The following is a 16,912-nucleotide window of genomic DNA, read 5'->3' as shown; positions in this document are numbered from 1 at the left end:
GGTATGGATGAGAATATAATATAGTTATGATATAAAGGACTTTGGAATCAGTGGCTGCTTCAGCCCAATTTTGAATATAGGATTCTCAACCTGCAGTTAGCGCTGTAAACTTACCCAAGAGAAATCAAAGCCCAAAACTCATGAATAAATCCCATGAGAGAAAACCCAGGGATAAACAGATTGCCCATGTGTATTTCCCATGATGCAGGTGAACAATAATGCATTTGCCACAGGAAAGCAAGTGTGATAGAGCTTACAGTGAATTGGAGAATGATGCATATGACTATTTACAGAAAGAAGAGTTGCATCATGTTAAAAATCCATATCAAAACAGTTGCAAACATTTTCCAAATTATTAAGTAATGTTATACCCCTTCTATTAAGTAGTCTGTTTATGTAACAAAAACATTTTAACATAGTCTTGCATGCAAAAAAAAAAAAACGCAAGTTAGAGATATACAATGGACATTTCACTTGATATGAAACATATCACATTACTTTTAAAATTGATGACCTAGAATGCATTTTTGGTTTGGGGCTATCACTAAGATAATGGGAGTTTATTATTGGATTACATTTAATTTTATTATTACCAGTGTATTATTATCCATGGAGGTTAGGCTGGCATTTGTTTTTAATTACAACTGGATTTACTGTTTCCAATGTCTGATAAATATGATGGAATTTCTTTCATCCCTCCTCTACCTCTTATGCTTGGAACTGGTAACAAACACAGATGGGTATAAAAATATCAGTTTTACGGCTGATAAAGCTGAATCAAAAAATAAAACTTTCTAGTTTTTCATCCAAGAATTCGACTAACATAACTTGTTTCCTCATCCTCCTCAACCGCTCCCCAGGATGGAGAATATTATAGGATGGAGAAGCCCTGACCCGGGACCCTCACTGCACATTAACCCCATACCCTTCTTGTTTAGAGTAGCTGGGAGAATGATGGCCCCAAGAGGACTGAGATACTCCTAACACAGACAAGTCTTTTTCTCCAGTCTCACCAATCAGAAGAGTCATTCATTCACTTATTCATTCACTCATTCACCAAATATTTATCGAATGCCTACCATGTGCCACACAGGGCTGTCTATCAACCAGCCTGTATTACTGAGCAAAGCAAGCTCTGGCCTTGTGATGCTTACATTCCAGAGGAAGAGGCAGCCAACTAACAAACAACAAATCGGTAGTTATGACACAGTGGTAAGTGCCACGAAGAAACACAAACAAGGGTAAGGAGATGTATTGAGACACATTTTGATAAGGAGACATCTGTGACCTTCTTTGGGGGAAGGAAACTGGCAAGAACGGTGGAAGCCATCTTTCAATAATGAAAAAAAGGGGGCAAGGTCCTGTTTTATCTTTTGGCAAGAATGTAGGCATGTAGAAGAGAACAGCTTCCCTTTAATTCCTGGCCTTTTTTTTTTTTTCCCTCCTACCGCACTAGACTTAATGTGTGTTGAGAAGCCGGTAGATCGTGACCTGACAAACGAGGGGGCACAAGCCACCCACATGGGGTTGGCAAGTACCTCCTTCAGCATCCCGGCTCCCACTTTGAGGAAGTGAAACCCATGGGATCATTTTGATCAAAGGCATAGTTTCAACACATCCACACAAAGGAAGCAGAATCACGAGCTTTATTATTTACAAATCGCAGAAGCATGGGTCTGAGGAGCATGCCCTGAGCCTAGGGAAGGGCAGATCTCTGACCCAGGTCACAGAGAAGACAGAGAGCAGGGTACCAAGCACCTATACTTATAAGGTGATTGGGGCAGAGGTCACTAACTTTTCTCAGCTTCACTTTAAGTGGTTACTTTAAAAGGTGCCCAGGGGGCACCTGGGTGGCTCAGTCAGTTAAGTGTCTGACTTCAGCTCAGGTCATGATCTCAGTTTGTGAGTTCGAGTCCCACACCGGGCTCTGTGCTGACAGCTCAGAGCCTGGAGCCTGTTTCGGATTCTGTGTGTCTCCCTCTCTCTCTGCCCCTGCCCCACTCAGCCCCTGCCTCACTCATGCTCTGTCTCTGTCTCTCTAAAGTAAATAAAACATTAAAAATAATAATAATAAAAGGTGCCCAGGAAGAGCAAAATGGGAACTCAGGATGGACGTCTTAACCTCAAGTCCTTATCTAAATGTCTAGACTCTGGGTGTAGCAGGGTTATCATACTACAAAATCCTGAGACACCAACTCAGAAAAATAAAATTTTTTGGTTTTTTTTTTTTTTCAAAAGGTTTTTCTTTTAATCACACAATGAAACCCATGGTCAGCCAAGGGTATATTTGTCCTTTTAGAGGAGAAGACCAGTTGTTTGTCAGCACAGTCACACCTTCATGAAGTCATTGAAAATGCTAACAGTTCTCCTTTATGTACCATCCTGTGCCCACTGGACCCCCCAGAAGGTTTTGATATGAGACAGAGCAGTATATTAAGTAAATTCACTGCAAGGTCCTATTGAGCTCTCAAATGGTCATCAACTCTATTTTCTTTACCATGTCACTTTATGCTTAGCTGTGTTGTGCAATATAGATCATTAAAAGTTTTGCAATGAGCCCAAGTGATATTTCAAATAATACCAGCCAAAAGAAAAAAAAAAGCTGTAAATTAGAACAAAATAAACCCTCCCTGATTACTGCATTTCCAGGAAGAATTTATGGTTCCCAAATGAAAACTCTTGCCTCTATAAATTAAAGCAAAAAGAAGGGTCTAGATTTCATTCTTTTCCAATTTCTTATTCTCCTCTTCAGCCAGAAGGCTCTCATTCAGGTTCAAGAGTAAAGCATTATCTGCAGCGGCTGCTGGCTACACTTTTCCAGCACCTATGGGATTAAAATAATCCCACTCCCAATCTGTCAAGGATCCTCCTTTTTTTCAGATTCTGAGAGTCAATGGGACCCATACACTCAAAAAAATGTAAGACACACAAGTATCGCCCCAACCCCAACAAGTTATTTCAACCAAATGAAGAACGTGGATTCAGATATGTTGTGCAGTCTAGGTCTCCATTATTGTTTGCAGAAAATGTTAGAAAAGGAGAGAATACTTGGGAGCGCCCTTGCTGGGATGCCAGTCTGTGTCAGTTGTCAAGACTTCACAACCTGTGAGCTAAGACTGAGCTGGGAGAAATCTCCCGTCAAGTGATCAGATGGGTCACCATGTGTCACTCTGGTATATTCGGAAGAAATGTGTATCGCCTCCTAGCTGGCTGGCCTTCTTGAGAAATTGAGAATTTCCAAAGTGCACAGCCTCTGTCACTTAGTCTTGATTGACATTTCCTTCGGACTCTTGCATTCTGCAACTTTTTATTTCCTATTTCACCTTGGAGCCTTGCTTTCCCGGGATTCCCATAGAGGTACAGACTTCACCCTCTCTTTTAAGGCAGCAATTTTAGGACTGGCTCCATAATTTGTGGGCCAGGTGCAAATGACAATCTGGGGCCCTTAATTCAAAAATCACTAGTGACTTCAAGACATGGGCAGCAGAAAATCAAACCAAGCGTGGGGCCCTCTTAGCACGGTGCCCTATGAGACTACACAGGGCCACTCACACTTGAGGCCAACCCTGCGGACCATGATGGCTACTGTCACTCATTTTGCTATGGAATTTTTCAGCTGGAAACATCACCTGCTCGGGAAATTTTTCACAGTCCCACATTTTGTTTCAATTTAGAATCGTCCCCCATTGAATTTTGATCTAAAACTGTTGTAGATATTTCCGAGGCTCTTAGGACAGATGCCTCTGCCAAATCTTCCTTCTCAGAGCCTTACTTTTCTTCAGTTTTGGGGTTTTCTAAAACTTGATGTTATTTCAATAGCAGATGAAGTGGGTATCTCATCACATGTTTTCTGGAGCTGTGGGGTAGGCTCCACAGCATTTTTTAAAAATATTATTATAAAATTTTCAACCTTACAAAAAAGTAGTTACAGTAATATAGTGAACTCCCATGTTCCCATTACCCATTGGGGAACAATGATCAACAGCCTACCATTTTTGTTTCCTTGATTCCATTACTATTTTATTGCTGCTGGTTTCTTTTAAAGCAAATCCCAGACATTAATTCAATCAACCAATACGTACACTAGTATAAGGATTTTTTTCTTAAAAGATATAATGCCATGTTCATTACTCCACTCATCCCCAATTAGCACTCATTTCTCAGTACCATTTACTACCAGGACTGTGTAATTTTTATTCAAATGTATCAAAATATCTTTCTACATCTGACCTGTTGAATTAAGAATCCAAATAAGATCCACACATTGCATCTGGGGTTATGCCTCTTAAGTCTTTTTAACTCTATGATTGTTCCCTCTTTCTTTTTTACTTCCTGATACATTTTATCTATTGAGAAAATGAAATAATTTGTTCTGCGGAACTGTCTATACTCTGGCTTGGACGAATTGCATCCCCATAGTGTTGTTTCACATGTTCCTTAACCTCGGCTTTTTATAGGTTGGTAATCAGACCACAGGACTTACTAAAAGCAGCTCAGTTTTGTTTGGGGTGGGGGGGGTGGGGATGTTGGGGGTAGATTCAGCTGTATTTTAAACATTTGGAGCATTTTTTTAACCACCTCATGCCTTGAAGATGGAGGCTTCCTTGCTGTTCCTTTCTTCTGGCTTTTGGGCCCAACATTGTATTTCTAACATGCTCTTCTAGATTCCATCTCTTAGAGTCCTCAATTTGAAAAAATAGGAAGTTGAATTAATCTGAACCTGCAAAATCTAAAATTAGAATCTGCAAGGGTGGCCTGAGTGGCTCAGTTGGTTAAGCACCTGACTCTTGATTTCAGCTCAGGTCATGGTCTCATGGTTCGTGAATTTGAGCCCCACGTTGGGCTCTGCACTGCCCAGGCAGAGCCTGCTTGGGATTCTCTTTCTCTCCCTTTCTCTCTGCCCCTCCCCCTCCCCAAATAAATAAGCATGTAAAATTAAAATAAATAAATAAATAAATAATAAAATTAGAATCTGCCAAAAACATCCAGTTGTCAAATCATATCTTCTCGGAACTTTCTCTTATCTAATCAGGAGGGATTCCGTCTCAGAATGGAATATTAATTACCTATTCCCCTGCTCACACTTGGCCTAAAATGTTTCTTTGGGGCCCGATGTGCTCATCGCATTCTCTAAAAAGTTTGACAGATTTTGTCTGTCCTCCCACCATGACACAGTTGAAGATATAAAGCACTAATCATTTCATTACTTAATTAAATACTATTACTTTGGTCAGGCACTCTTCTGGGTACTGAACAAACAGGCTAGGTTTCTGGTTGCTGAAAACTCACAATCTACTGGGGGATGGGGGGGATGGGGAGGAGGTAGGCATTAGACAAATGAAATATAACTTCAGATAGTGGTAAGGTCTGGAAAGACAGTAAACCAGGATGATGAGAAAGTGAATGGGGGAAGGTTACACTCTATGTTGCGTGGTCGAGGAAGGCCCTTCTGAGGAAATGCCGCTCAGAGACTGGATGATACAAGGGAACTGCCGCATGGAGATCTGGGGGATGAGTGCTGTTGGCCGAGGGACAGCATGGACAAGCTCCTAAGGTGGAAATAAGCCCGGAGCATCCATGGGTGGTGAGAAATGTAGGGTTAAAGCATAAATGGCTTAGAAGCCAGGGCGTATCCGTAATACGGAGGGAACACGGAAGCGTTCTACATGGGAGAACGTGACTTGATTTGCATTTTTAAAAGACCACTCCAGCTTGAGCATTCCCTATAGGAGAGTCACTCACCACTTCTGTTTTCCTAACAGTTTTTGCCAGAATCCTGCGGGCTCCTGAATCCCACAATGTCACATTTGGCTCCTTTGTGACCCTGCGCTGCACAGCAACAGGCATCCCTGTCCCCACCATCACCTGGATTGAAAATGGAAATGCCGTGAGTGCCATCGCTATGGGGACTTGTCTGGGGAAGATCACTCGAGAGGAATCTCAGGATGGGCCACATATTTGTAAAGTTACCCTGATCTCTGTCATTGGTCCCACCTGCACCTCTATTTTTCAAAGCCTTCCAGTATTTTCATCCTAGCAGTCACTGCCTTAGAAATTGAACCCCACGGGTTTGCTTCTTTCCTTGTATCATGGGGAAGAGTAGAAAATCAAATTTTCCTTTATGCCTTTGTGTAAAAGAGAAATGGCAGCAATTCCTTCCCACACTGGTAAAACAATTTTCACAAAATTCACCAGCTCAAGAATTAGGTCACTCCTGGAGGGTACTTTGATGAAAAGTAATCCAGAATTAGAACCCATGACTGTCAGTTTAACCATCTTTAATTCATTTTTTCATACTGATAATAACTGACATATATTAAGTGATCACTATGTGCCAGGAGCTGTTCTAAGCACTTTACATATATCACACATAAATTTATTCATTCCACAAATATCTACTGAGCATCTCCCGGGTGTCAGGCACTATTCTGGGCATTATAGATATAGGAGCAAACAAAAGAGGTTAAGTTCCCTGCCCTCAAAGAACTGACACTATGATGGGGAAAGACAAACAAAAAATAAAACCAATATTCTATGCAGATAGTGTCAAATACTATGGAGGAAAATAAAGCAGGAAAATGAGACAGAAGTGCAACCTTAGGAGAAAGATTCCATTTTCAACAGAGTGGTCAAGGAAGCCTCATTAAGATGTAGAGAATTCAGGGGCACCTGAGTGGCTCAGTCAGTTTAAGCATCCAACTCTTGATTTGAGCTCACATTATGATCTCACGGTTCATAAGATCAAGGCTGACATCAGGCTCTGTGTTGACAGCATGGTGCCTGCTTGGGATTCCCTCTTTCCCTCTCTCTCTCTGCCCCATTCACACGCATACAAGCATGTTCTCTCTCTCCCTCTCTCTCTTTCTCTCTCTCAAAATGAATAAATTTTTCAAAAAAGATGAAGACTTTTGAGCTAAGATCTGAAGGAGGTAAGGACGAGATAACTGTAAGACAACTACAGTTATCTGTAGTAGATAACTATGGGAAGAAAACTGGGGCAAGTTTCTGAGATAAAGGTGCACGCCATACATCAAAGGAATAACAAGTTAGTATGACGAGAGGTGAATGAGAAACGAAGAAAGAGGTAAGGGGTGTGTCTAGGAATTGTGGATCATATACGCTTTATGTAGAGTATTGAAACAATTTTGGCTTTTAATCAAGTGAGATGGGATGCCATTTTAGGTCTCTTTCTCTTATCTGCTTTCCTGCTGACTCTTGTTCCTTGTGTTTTGTTTCCTCGTGTGCCTACTTATCTTTGACTACCTGTGGCTCATTGTTTTGGGGGAAGAAAGGTCAGGGATTAATACGAGGTCTAGATAAAGGTACTTTTCTCTAGAAAGAATTTTTGTTTATTTTTGCTAAAGACCAGGGGCAACTACTTATCTTGGACCATCTTAAACTAAGTTCAAAGTTTGAAGCTCCTTGGTCATCCCAGATCATTGTAACACAGTCTTCAATTCCATGTAGGCTAGGTCGCTTGTAGTTCACATTGGTATGTCCCTGATATCCGGTTCTTTGAGATGTTAGTTTATTGTATCTCTTATTAGACTTCTTACCCTTATGGAACCTGACTTTTGATTTCTGTCTCCTCACTCTTCAAGGCCATCCAAAGGAAACAAATTTTTCTGGGTTGGAAAACTGTCAGGGAAAATAGAAGCTTCTCAGTTTGTTACATTGGTTAAAAGTATTTTTCCACAATTTTAATTTTTTTCAGCCTACTATAGAAAGTCTTAGATGGACAAATGTCTCAGCCTAGTGCTATATGCACACATAATAGCTCACAACGCTCTTCTGCTACTTTACTGACTCTCTCAAAGTTGGCTCCTACTTACAGCCCTGCTATCTGAACTCTGGATTTTTCCATGACTCTACAGGGAAAATTTATCCATTCTCCTCTCAGTGAACTTTTAGATTTCAGCAACTTAGCTGATATTAATTTTTCTATCAACCCAGTCACATCTCTTTGTATCTTACAGAAATTGCTGAAAATTTCTGGCCCTTTGATTATGACACCCTTCTACCTTTCTATGGATTGATTTTTCCTAATTTTAGATTTTATTTACCTTTTGGGATTCAGGTGGAAAACAGAGAGTTAATACACATGTGGGCTGAGATTATCATTGTAACTGTTGGCCAAGCATGACTTCCATGTAATACAACCTTATTTAGTATTTTCTCTGCCCATTAAGTGTCTTCAGTAGGGCAAGTTCTTTTCTCACTACTGGCTACCTCACACAGGCTCTGTGGTTTTTCTGGTTGCTCTTAGGTGATTTTAAATCACTAATACCATCCCAATTTAGTAATTTTAAGTGCCTAAACCTGAGTAATAACCAAAGCTTCCAAATGCAATTCACAGATGGGACGTTTCCCTCCCCCCACCCCATCCCTTTTTTTAAGATTTCCTTTTTAAGTAATCTCTCCACCCAATGTGGGGCCTGAACTCACAACTCCAAGATCAAGAGTCACATCCTCTACTGACTGAGCCAACCAGGTGCCCCCCCTTCCTTCCTTTCTTAAGACTACCACATGGATGCTACCTGCCTTCCACAACAGTCCTGTGGTTAGCTTCTTCTCTCACACTCATTCATTCGCTCTTCCTCCACTTCCTAACTGCTACTTAAGACTCCTACAGCTTTGGGGTTGGAAGGAGGGAGGAGCGGTAATTGAAGAGGAAAAGTTCTAATTTAAATGACACTCTTTTAAGTTGGCTTTACACCACTGTGCCCAACAAGTATTTAAAACAATTCTTTCCATCATGGACACATTCATGATTCTTCAGAAATCAAGGGATAGTCAAGATGACCCCATGACCCATTTTCCTCAGGGCAGCAATCTGCTTCTTAGCCCCTAATCTGTTTGTTGATGGGAAGCCTTTCTGTCAGGGTCCCATCAATGCCCCCATAAGATCTTTGGGGAAGACTGAAAATGAGTCCAAACCAGATCTTCTATAAAACCTCTGTATCCACAAACTCTTGCATCCAGACCACTGAACAGAGCTACCCCCTCTTTTCTCCTTCTGTTGGAGTTGTTAGGCAGCCCGGCTCTGCCCTTTCGATTTTACAGGTGGTTATCAGATACATCTTGGCTGTGTCAACAAACTGCAGGTGTGTCAGGGTCCCCAAGACCACCCTCAAGTTTGATGATTCACTAGAAGGACCCACAGAACTCAGAAAAGCCATTATCCTTATGGTTATAGTTTATTACAGTGAAAGGATACAGACTAAACTCAGTAGTAGGTAACCAGTAGTTCTCTCCCTGTGGAATCCCATGGAGAGCACCTAAATCTCCCAGCAATGATGTCAACCTGTATGGCGTCTTGTACCAAGGAAGTTCATCCAGCCTTGGTGTCTAGGGATTTTCCTGAAGGTCAGTTACATAAGCACGGAGGGCTCACACGACTGACCTTAGCTAGTCTCTAGCCCTTCCAAAGGTCAAACTGATACAACATAGCCTAGAGTCCCTGCTGAACAAAAAGAACTATTCACCATAATTTGCACTTGAACATAAACCATCTGGCATGGCTCATGGTCTCAGATATACAAAGACACTCTTACGAGGCAGAATTTTTCCAAAGGATGAGAGGTTATCTCTTAGAAGCAAGTCAAAGGCCAGTCCTTTCTGGGTTTGAGTACAGGGTTTGAGCACCTCGAGTCCAATAAGTTAACCCTTTATTACACAGCAGGGGACATACGTCAATCCTTCAGGTGGTCCTATTGAAGACCCTCTTTCATGCCTTAAGAAGATGGGGTTCGTGGGGCGCCTGGGTGGCTCAGTCGGTTAAGCGTCCAACTTCGGCTCAGGTCATGGTCTCACAGTTCTTGAGCTGGAGCCCCACATCAAGCCCTGTGCTGATGGCTCAAAGCCTGGAGCCTGCTTCAGATTCTGTGTCTCCCCATCTCTCGGCCCCTTCCCTGCTCATGCTCTGTCTCTCGATAATAAATAAACATTAAAAAAAATTTTTTTTTAAAAAGAAGATGGGGTACTTTTTCAAACCAGTTCCTTGGGTGGGGTGGGGATGGCTCTCACTACAGCTAAGCAACTCAAACCTTGATGAGTCATCTAGAGGGGCCTCAACCATATCCCTTTCTCACGTCCCCCAGGATAGTCTCTCTCCAACTGTTTCGTATCTTGGTTGCAGTGTGCATATGTTGTCATATTACAAAATATTAACAGCAACATTTCAAAGTCAAAGGAGTGTTCTCATGAGGAGAAAAAAAGAAACAGAGGAAAAGAAGGCGAGGACGGGAAAGAGAAGTAGGACACTAGACATGGGGAGGGAAGAAGGGAAGAGAGAGAGGTGTGTGGGAAGCAAAGCATGTCATGTGTGAAATTCCTGTGGATGTGGTTCACTAGGAAAAAGATGCCTACCTGAACTAATTCTAAACCTACCTGAACTAAACCTACCTGAACTAATTCTAAACCTACCTGAACTAATAATGTCATCCTGCAAAAGCAGGCTCTTTAGGGCCTACAACTCATTTATTACTTTGTTTTCAATTCTGTGTTTGCTGAAGGGTTGTTTTTTCTTTTCTGATGCTTGTACAAAACCACTTTTCTCATCATTTGTGCTTAAAACCAATTTAACTTGTCTCTTCAAAATAGAGTAAATGAATTAATGTCACTCTACAGACTTTCTACATGAGGTATCAGAAATAAGAATAGGTGAGGGGTTGGCAGACTAAATTGGAAATGGCTCTCTTTAGCTAATGTAATGGTAGGGAAGTCTACTTACCTCTCAGACACAGATTTTCCCATATTTTTAATGATAGAGGTGTCAGGTGGCTGGAGAAAATGATCCCTAATAGGACATCAGGGTTAAAGTTCTCCATTTTTGTTAAGTTACAATCAAATAACTTGAGGTTCCTGTTCTTCTTTAGCTCTCTAATTAAAGTGTCATCTATAATTCAAATCTTGGGGCGCCTGGGTGGTTCCATCAGTTGAGCATCCAACTCTTGATTTCAGGAGGTCATGATCCCAGGGTTGTGGGATCGAGCCCTGCATTGGGCTCTACAGTGAGCATGGAGCTTGCTCAAGATTCTCTCTCTCCCTCTCCCCCTCTCCCCAACTTGTGCTGCCACTCTCTAAATTAAGTAAAAGAAATTTCAAATCTTATTTGGCAGTGTTTTGTGGCTCTTCTGTGGAAATCACTGTAGTTGTCTTAAGCCTCTCAAGGTAGTGTAAAAATATGTCCTAAGAAAGCTGGGGAACTGATGATAGGACTTTAATGATTTGTCTTCCTCTATGAAAACAGGAATAAAGAAAATGGGAAGACACATGCTTTACAAAACCTTCAGTGTTTTCAAAGGCTCATAATAGTCTAGAACTGGAAGATACATGATTAGTCTCTCTTGGAGTTCATGAGTAATAAAAAAAGAGTCTGATGGTTTGAGTTAGTTTGGGTCCTACTGAGACCCCAACTTAATCATTCAAGATGTGATTCACAGAAAGATGTGATTCACAAGATTCAAGATGTGATTCACAAAAGGCAGGAAGCAAAATAGACCCATTGCCTCTGATTCTTAAACAGGAATAAAACAAACTAATAGTGGCTTTCTTCTGGAAGAAAGCAGAAGTACATCCGTGGTTCTCATGGTCAGAGACAGGGTTGCTCTTATAGCCAAGTTTCGTTCGTGGTGATATGACCCGCGTCCAAACAGAAACCAAGACGATCTTGCTCATGCTGACACAAATCACAGGAAATGGAGGCAATCTCAGGCATTTAATGCACAAGGGGCAACCAGAAAATTCTACTGAGAACAGGAAGAGCCCACAGCCCTGGTATTATCTAGGGTGGACTGAACAAAGATGAATACAGAGCTGGGAGCTAATTGGCACAGAATAAAACAGAGTTTAAACTGTGGTTCTTCACTAACTCCAAATTCATGAACTTCACTAACACACTCCTGAGAACAGTGAGTACTCTAACGGATGTGACGACTCCTTTCCCCCCGCCTCTGTGAACACATCAATAACCTAAAAGCCTGAATGGTTAAACCAAAGAACAAGAGAAAGGCAAGCCACATGCTCTGAAGTGATCAAGAATTATTTTTTCTTCTCTTTGTACACAAATGTCATTCGTTTTTCATGGAAATCTGTAGTCTCAGATGAACCTCAGAACGAGTAGTAATATTCCTTTTGTTTTACAACATTGGAAGTAGTAGTTTCACATGGATAGAGCAGAGCTCACTTCTCTTAAAGAAAACAAACTTCTATTCCGATAACCAGACTTGATTTCAAGTTAGACTGGTAATATCTCCATTATTTTTGCATTCAAGTAAAAAATATAGAAAAATTACATGTCTCTCTTGTTTCTCCATTAAATACAGTTCCTAAAGGATTTTAAAAGCTGGATCATTTTAATTTTTTTAGAAGAATTTTATAAAAAATAAGTAGCCAAACTATCTATGTGGAAGATTGTGCTTTTGAATTTTCTTAAAGGTCAGCTCACCTTGACATGTATTTTTAAGAGGTAGTATTTTTGGTTTGAAGTACCTGAGCTTTGGAGTCTTCTCATCTTACTAGCTGTGTTAATTAAGATAATTACATGTATCAGCTGGAATATATTACATGAAACATGGCAGTAGCCAGATTGAAAGAGGCAACTACGGCGATGTTGATCAGAAACAATGTGGAAGATTTTCTCATTCTGTTATCCCCTTTTCTTTTTTTTCAAATGTTGATTTATCTATTTTGAGAGAGAGAGAGAGAGAGCGCGCAGGGAAGGGGGAGCGAGAGGGGGAGAGAGAGAATCCCAAGCAGGCCTCTGCACTGTCAGCACAGAGCCTGATGCAGGGCTCGAACTCATGAATCCCTGAGATCATGACCTGAGCCGAAACCAAGAGTTGGATACTCAACCGAATGAGCCACCCAGGTGCCCCTAACCCTCTTTCTATGATGCACATACAGACATTATTCCAACTCCCTACACATGGACCCTGCTGGGCCATACCCAACGACTCCATGAGGCATTCTCAGCAAGCTGGAACTGTTTGTAAGAAACAGCCATTGAAGCCAGAGGCCTTCCTATGCTAAGGCCAATTCATGACGAAGTGATGAGACTATTTGTACCTGTGAATAGATTCTCTCAAAACAGCATTATTAATGTGTTAGTGATACATAAAAATATTCCACAGGTCAATACTACTTTGCCACTTTCAAAAAGCTTTTACACACATCACCTCAGGTGTGAACCAAGGTGCCTATTTATGACAGGGTTTCCTGTCCGCCTGCCTCTTTTCGAGGTCACTGTCTCAGAAAGAGAACCGCACATACACAGCAGAGCTGTTTATCCAGCAACTTCAGGGCAGTATGCCTGACAGGCTTGCAGAAAATAACGTATTTACTGTAAATCCCAGATATAGTCACCTCAATTAAGTACTTGGTTTTGCCGAGACATACCTTGGTCAAAACTCGTAATAATCTGAACCTGAGGAGCAAAAAAGACCAAAATGGAGGGCAAGGGGTGGTTTTTATTTTTAGGTCATCAAAAAATACGAAACTGTTGGTCAGGATGACCCATGAAGGAAGAAAAACAAATTCGCACTCTGACTAACAAGGCCTGCTGTGCCTGAGTCACAAACCGAATCAAGCAAGGCCTCTGAAAACAGGAGGAAAAGCATTTAGGAGCCATGCCATAATCGAGCAATGGGCCTCATAGCTTGTTGGTCTCCTTGCTGAATTACTTCAACACCCGGATGAAGTCCAGGAGAAGAGAGGTCAGCCAGTTTAAAACTCATCCTCTTTTCTACCAAGAATGTTTTCATTAACCTTGAGGAGGAGTTTAGGAATGACTTTCTTAGGTGTGAACATGAAAATAATGCTAGTTTCGTCAACCTTGGGGAAAAGACTCCTTCCCAAGTCATCTCCCAGGCATTGTGCACACCTCGTTCTTGAAGGACGGATTAAGCTTGCAAAGGGAGAAGGCAATTGTTCTATAGATTTCACTTCTATCAACTGGAAAGGGATTGTCTTTATAAAGGAAACATCTCAATAGCATAAAGCATGTTGACTGAGCATAGAGGCTTGAGGTCTTTAGTTTTTTTCTCAGTGTTGCTTTGCTCCTAAAATTCAGGGAGAATCCAACATTGCATTTCAAACTACTCAGTCTTTTCCGTTTAACTTGGAAACTCAAATCCATAAGAGGTTGCACTGCTGATAAATATGATAATGATGAATTTCATCTGAATTCCCAACCGAGTGTATGTCTCTTAAAGATATTTTTCTCTCTGCCTCGTCAATTTCTCACAGCGTCCAGGCTGCTTTTCTGGGGAAGCTACCACAATACTTGATCTGACTTAAGTGAATGCTCGCATGATATTTTTATCATAAAGGTTGGAAACAGTAGTGCATAGAAGGAATAAGAAGTAAAAGAAGCTAATTGAGCAGACTTCCCTGCTTAATTGCTACAGAGGGTATTTGGTTCCAAGGCTAGCCAGACACCTGGCAGCAGAAAGAATAAAGCTGGTTTCACCCCAGGGCTTGCCATCCCCTTGCTGGTCTACCCGTGAAAACAGGCAAAATAGCAAAATAACTGGCTCCAAGTTTCTTATTCCCAGCCTCATTTCCCACTAAGGGACAGAGAGAGATCTCTCAAGGCCACTCCTCTGACATAAGGTCAAGGTGAATCACTGACTGATTGTCATTCCATTCAGATTTCCTTCCAACTGGCATGTTCCCCTCATACAAACAGTGACAATTAACGAATAATTATTGCAAAGATGGTACAGTGCTCAAAAAAATAGTGAATAGAATCGCCGCTTTAAAACATGCCACCACCTTCACAGTGACATTTAAGTCATGCATTTGTTTTGTTTATGGGTGATTTGTTGAGGTTGGCATTCTTGTTTTCTAATAACTCTCCATATGTTCTCTTCTAGTGCTAGGGAAGGCACTCTAACTTAACAATTAAAAGCACAGGCTTTGGGATCAAACTGGGGCACAAATTCTAATTCTGCAACCTAACAGAAAGTGCTAGGGGCGCTTGGGTGGCTCAGTCGGTTGGGCATCCGACTTTGGCTATGGTCATGATCTCGCGGTCCGTGAGTTCGAGCCCCGCGTCGGGCTCTGTGCTGACAGCTCAGAGCCTGGAGCCTGTTTCAGATTCTGTGTCTCCCTCTCTCTGACCCTCCCCCGTTCATGCTCTGTCTCTCTCTGTCTCAAAAATAAATAAACGTTAAAAAAAAAAAAATTAAAAAAAAAAAAAAAAGAAAGTGCTAGGCAGCTGTCTTTCCCACAGAGCTGAAGTGATGATAATAAACAAGCACATAAACTAACCTGCCAATTAGGTTAATATTGATACCCTGACTCTTTAAGGACATTTGATTTTATGATTTGAATAGTATGACAGGATGCAAGTCATGCCTCAGAAACAGACTTGGCTTTATAACCATTTTTCTTCACAACCATCCATCTATCTGTTGTGCATTTGTGGAGGACAGAACAGGAGCTAACCTTTTAATAATGCTCGTAAGTGTGTGGGTTGACTGGCTGGTTTTGCTGATTTGGGCCAGGATTTCGTGATCGTGGCTGATCTAGTTCCTGTGACTGGCATGCGGACTGGGAGCTAGTTGATCTAGAATGGCCTCACTTGTATATGTGGTGGTTGTTCTTGGCTCCCAGCTGGGGCAGTGGGGATAACTGGACTGTGTGTGCCTCTTCCTCAAGCAGGCTAGCTCTGGGTTGGTCATAGGAGGTCACAGGCTCCAAGAGCAACAAGAAAGTAAGCCACAGGGCGCAAGAATTTTACAAGTCTGTTTTTGATTTTCTAAAATAGGTAGGTACAAGGCCAATTTAGATTCAAAGCATGGAGAGAGACGCTACTTTATGGGGGAAGAGCTACAAAGGTTTTGGCTATTTTTGCAACCTACCCGTGCCTTTTGATCATCACTTTAATACTTTCTCTTTCAAGTCAACCTGGTGCATCATATTAGGAAATCCTTGACCTAATTCTATCTGCTTTTTTCCCTCTACTCCACCAGGTTTCCTCTGGGTCCATTCAGGAAAGTGTGAAAGACCGAGTGATTGACTCAAGACTGCAGCTGCTTATCACTAAGCCAGGACTCTTCACATGCATAGCTACTAACAAGCACGGAGAGAAATTTAGCACTGCAAAGGCTGCGGCCACCATTAGCATAGCAGGTAAGATGGATTTTCTTAATTGCATTGCTCTGGGAGAAGGGAGAGTTGGCACTATTCCACACAACCTTTGGGGGGAAATCTGTTTTATTTCTTACTCCAGTCCCCTTTGGGCTATTTCTCCTCCTTGGGGACATTCCAGAGGTTGATCTAGATCATTGACAATGGGAGATTTATCACCTCGAAAATGAAATCCTCAAATACCTGTCCTAGTGATGGGTTAACAGCTTCCAGGAGTTCATTTCTCTCTTTTTTCCCCCTCCCTTTCTTTTCTTTCCTCCCGCCCTCCTTCCTTCTTTTCCTGTTTTACCTTTTCTTTCTTTCCTTTCCTTCCTCCTTTTCTCTCTCTCTTCCCACCCCCCCCCTCTTTTTTTTTTCTTTCATAGAGCCAATCACACTTTCCAGGGCTCTCAAAAAGTTGGCAGATATTTAACATGGTTGTGCCAATTTCTACATGGCTATTTCTTGAGGGCATTTTTACTTATGAGTATTTGATCTACTCTGTGGCCTTTCCTTCTCCTGTTTCATGAAAGTGATAGCAAGATTTACAGGTGTTTTCAAGGAAAAGAGCTGACATGGATTTCTAGAATATTTGTGTTGAGTTATAACGGTTTATTTTTAAAATATAAATGCCCCAAAGGCTTCTGAGAACATTTGTGGAATTCCTAGAGATGGAAATAATCCCTGTATCAGGAAATGCCAGGCATGTTACACTCAGAATGTGTCTACTGCCCAAGGGTCAGCAGAGATGCTTGGCCTCACATGTAAGGCAGGCACT

At 41.5% G+C, this 16,912-nt stretch overlaps 1 protein-coding gene and 1 long non-coding RNA gene across 2 annotated transcripts in view; one reads left to right on the top strand and one right to left on the bottom strand.

The window, feature by feature from the left end:
- MUSK (muscle associated receptor tyrosine kinase) overlaps positions 1-16,912 on the top strand; it is a 97,552-nt gene that overhangs the window by 43,706 nt on the left and 36,934 nt on the right. The window contains exons 6-7 of the mRNA XM_058694595.1: positions 5,763-5,887; positions 15,978-16,137. Of these exons, the coding sequence (XP_058550578.1) occupies positions 5,763-5,887; positions 15,978-16,137 (285 nt within the window). The remainder of the gene's footprint in view (positions 1-5,762; positions 5,888-15,977; positions 16,138-16,912) is intronic.
- LOC131491507 (uncharacterized) overlaps positions 1-16,912 on the bottom strand; it is a 100,452-nt gene that overhangs the window by 52,291 nt on the left and 31,249 nt on the right. The gene's annotated exons all lie outside the window — the stretch shown is intronic.

Source organism: Neofelis nebulosa, chromosome 12, assembly GCF_028018385.1.
Source record: "Neofelis nebulosa isolate mNeoNeb1 chromosome 12, mNeoNeb1.pri, whole genome shotgun sequence".
NCBI lineage: Eukaryota > Metazoa > Chordata > Mammalia > Carnivora > Felidae > Neofelis > Neofelis nebulosa.
Note: the sequence above shows the minus strand (reverse complement) of the source record. Positions and strands in the feature narration are given on the sequence as shown.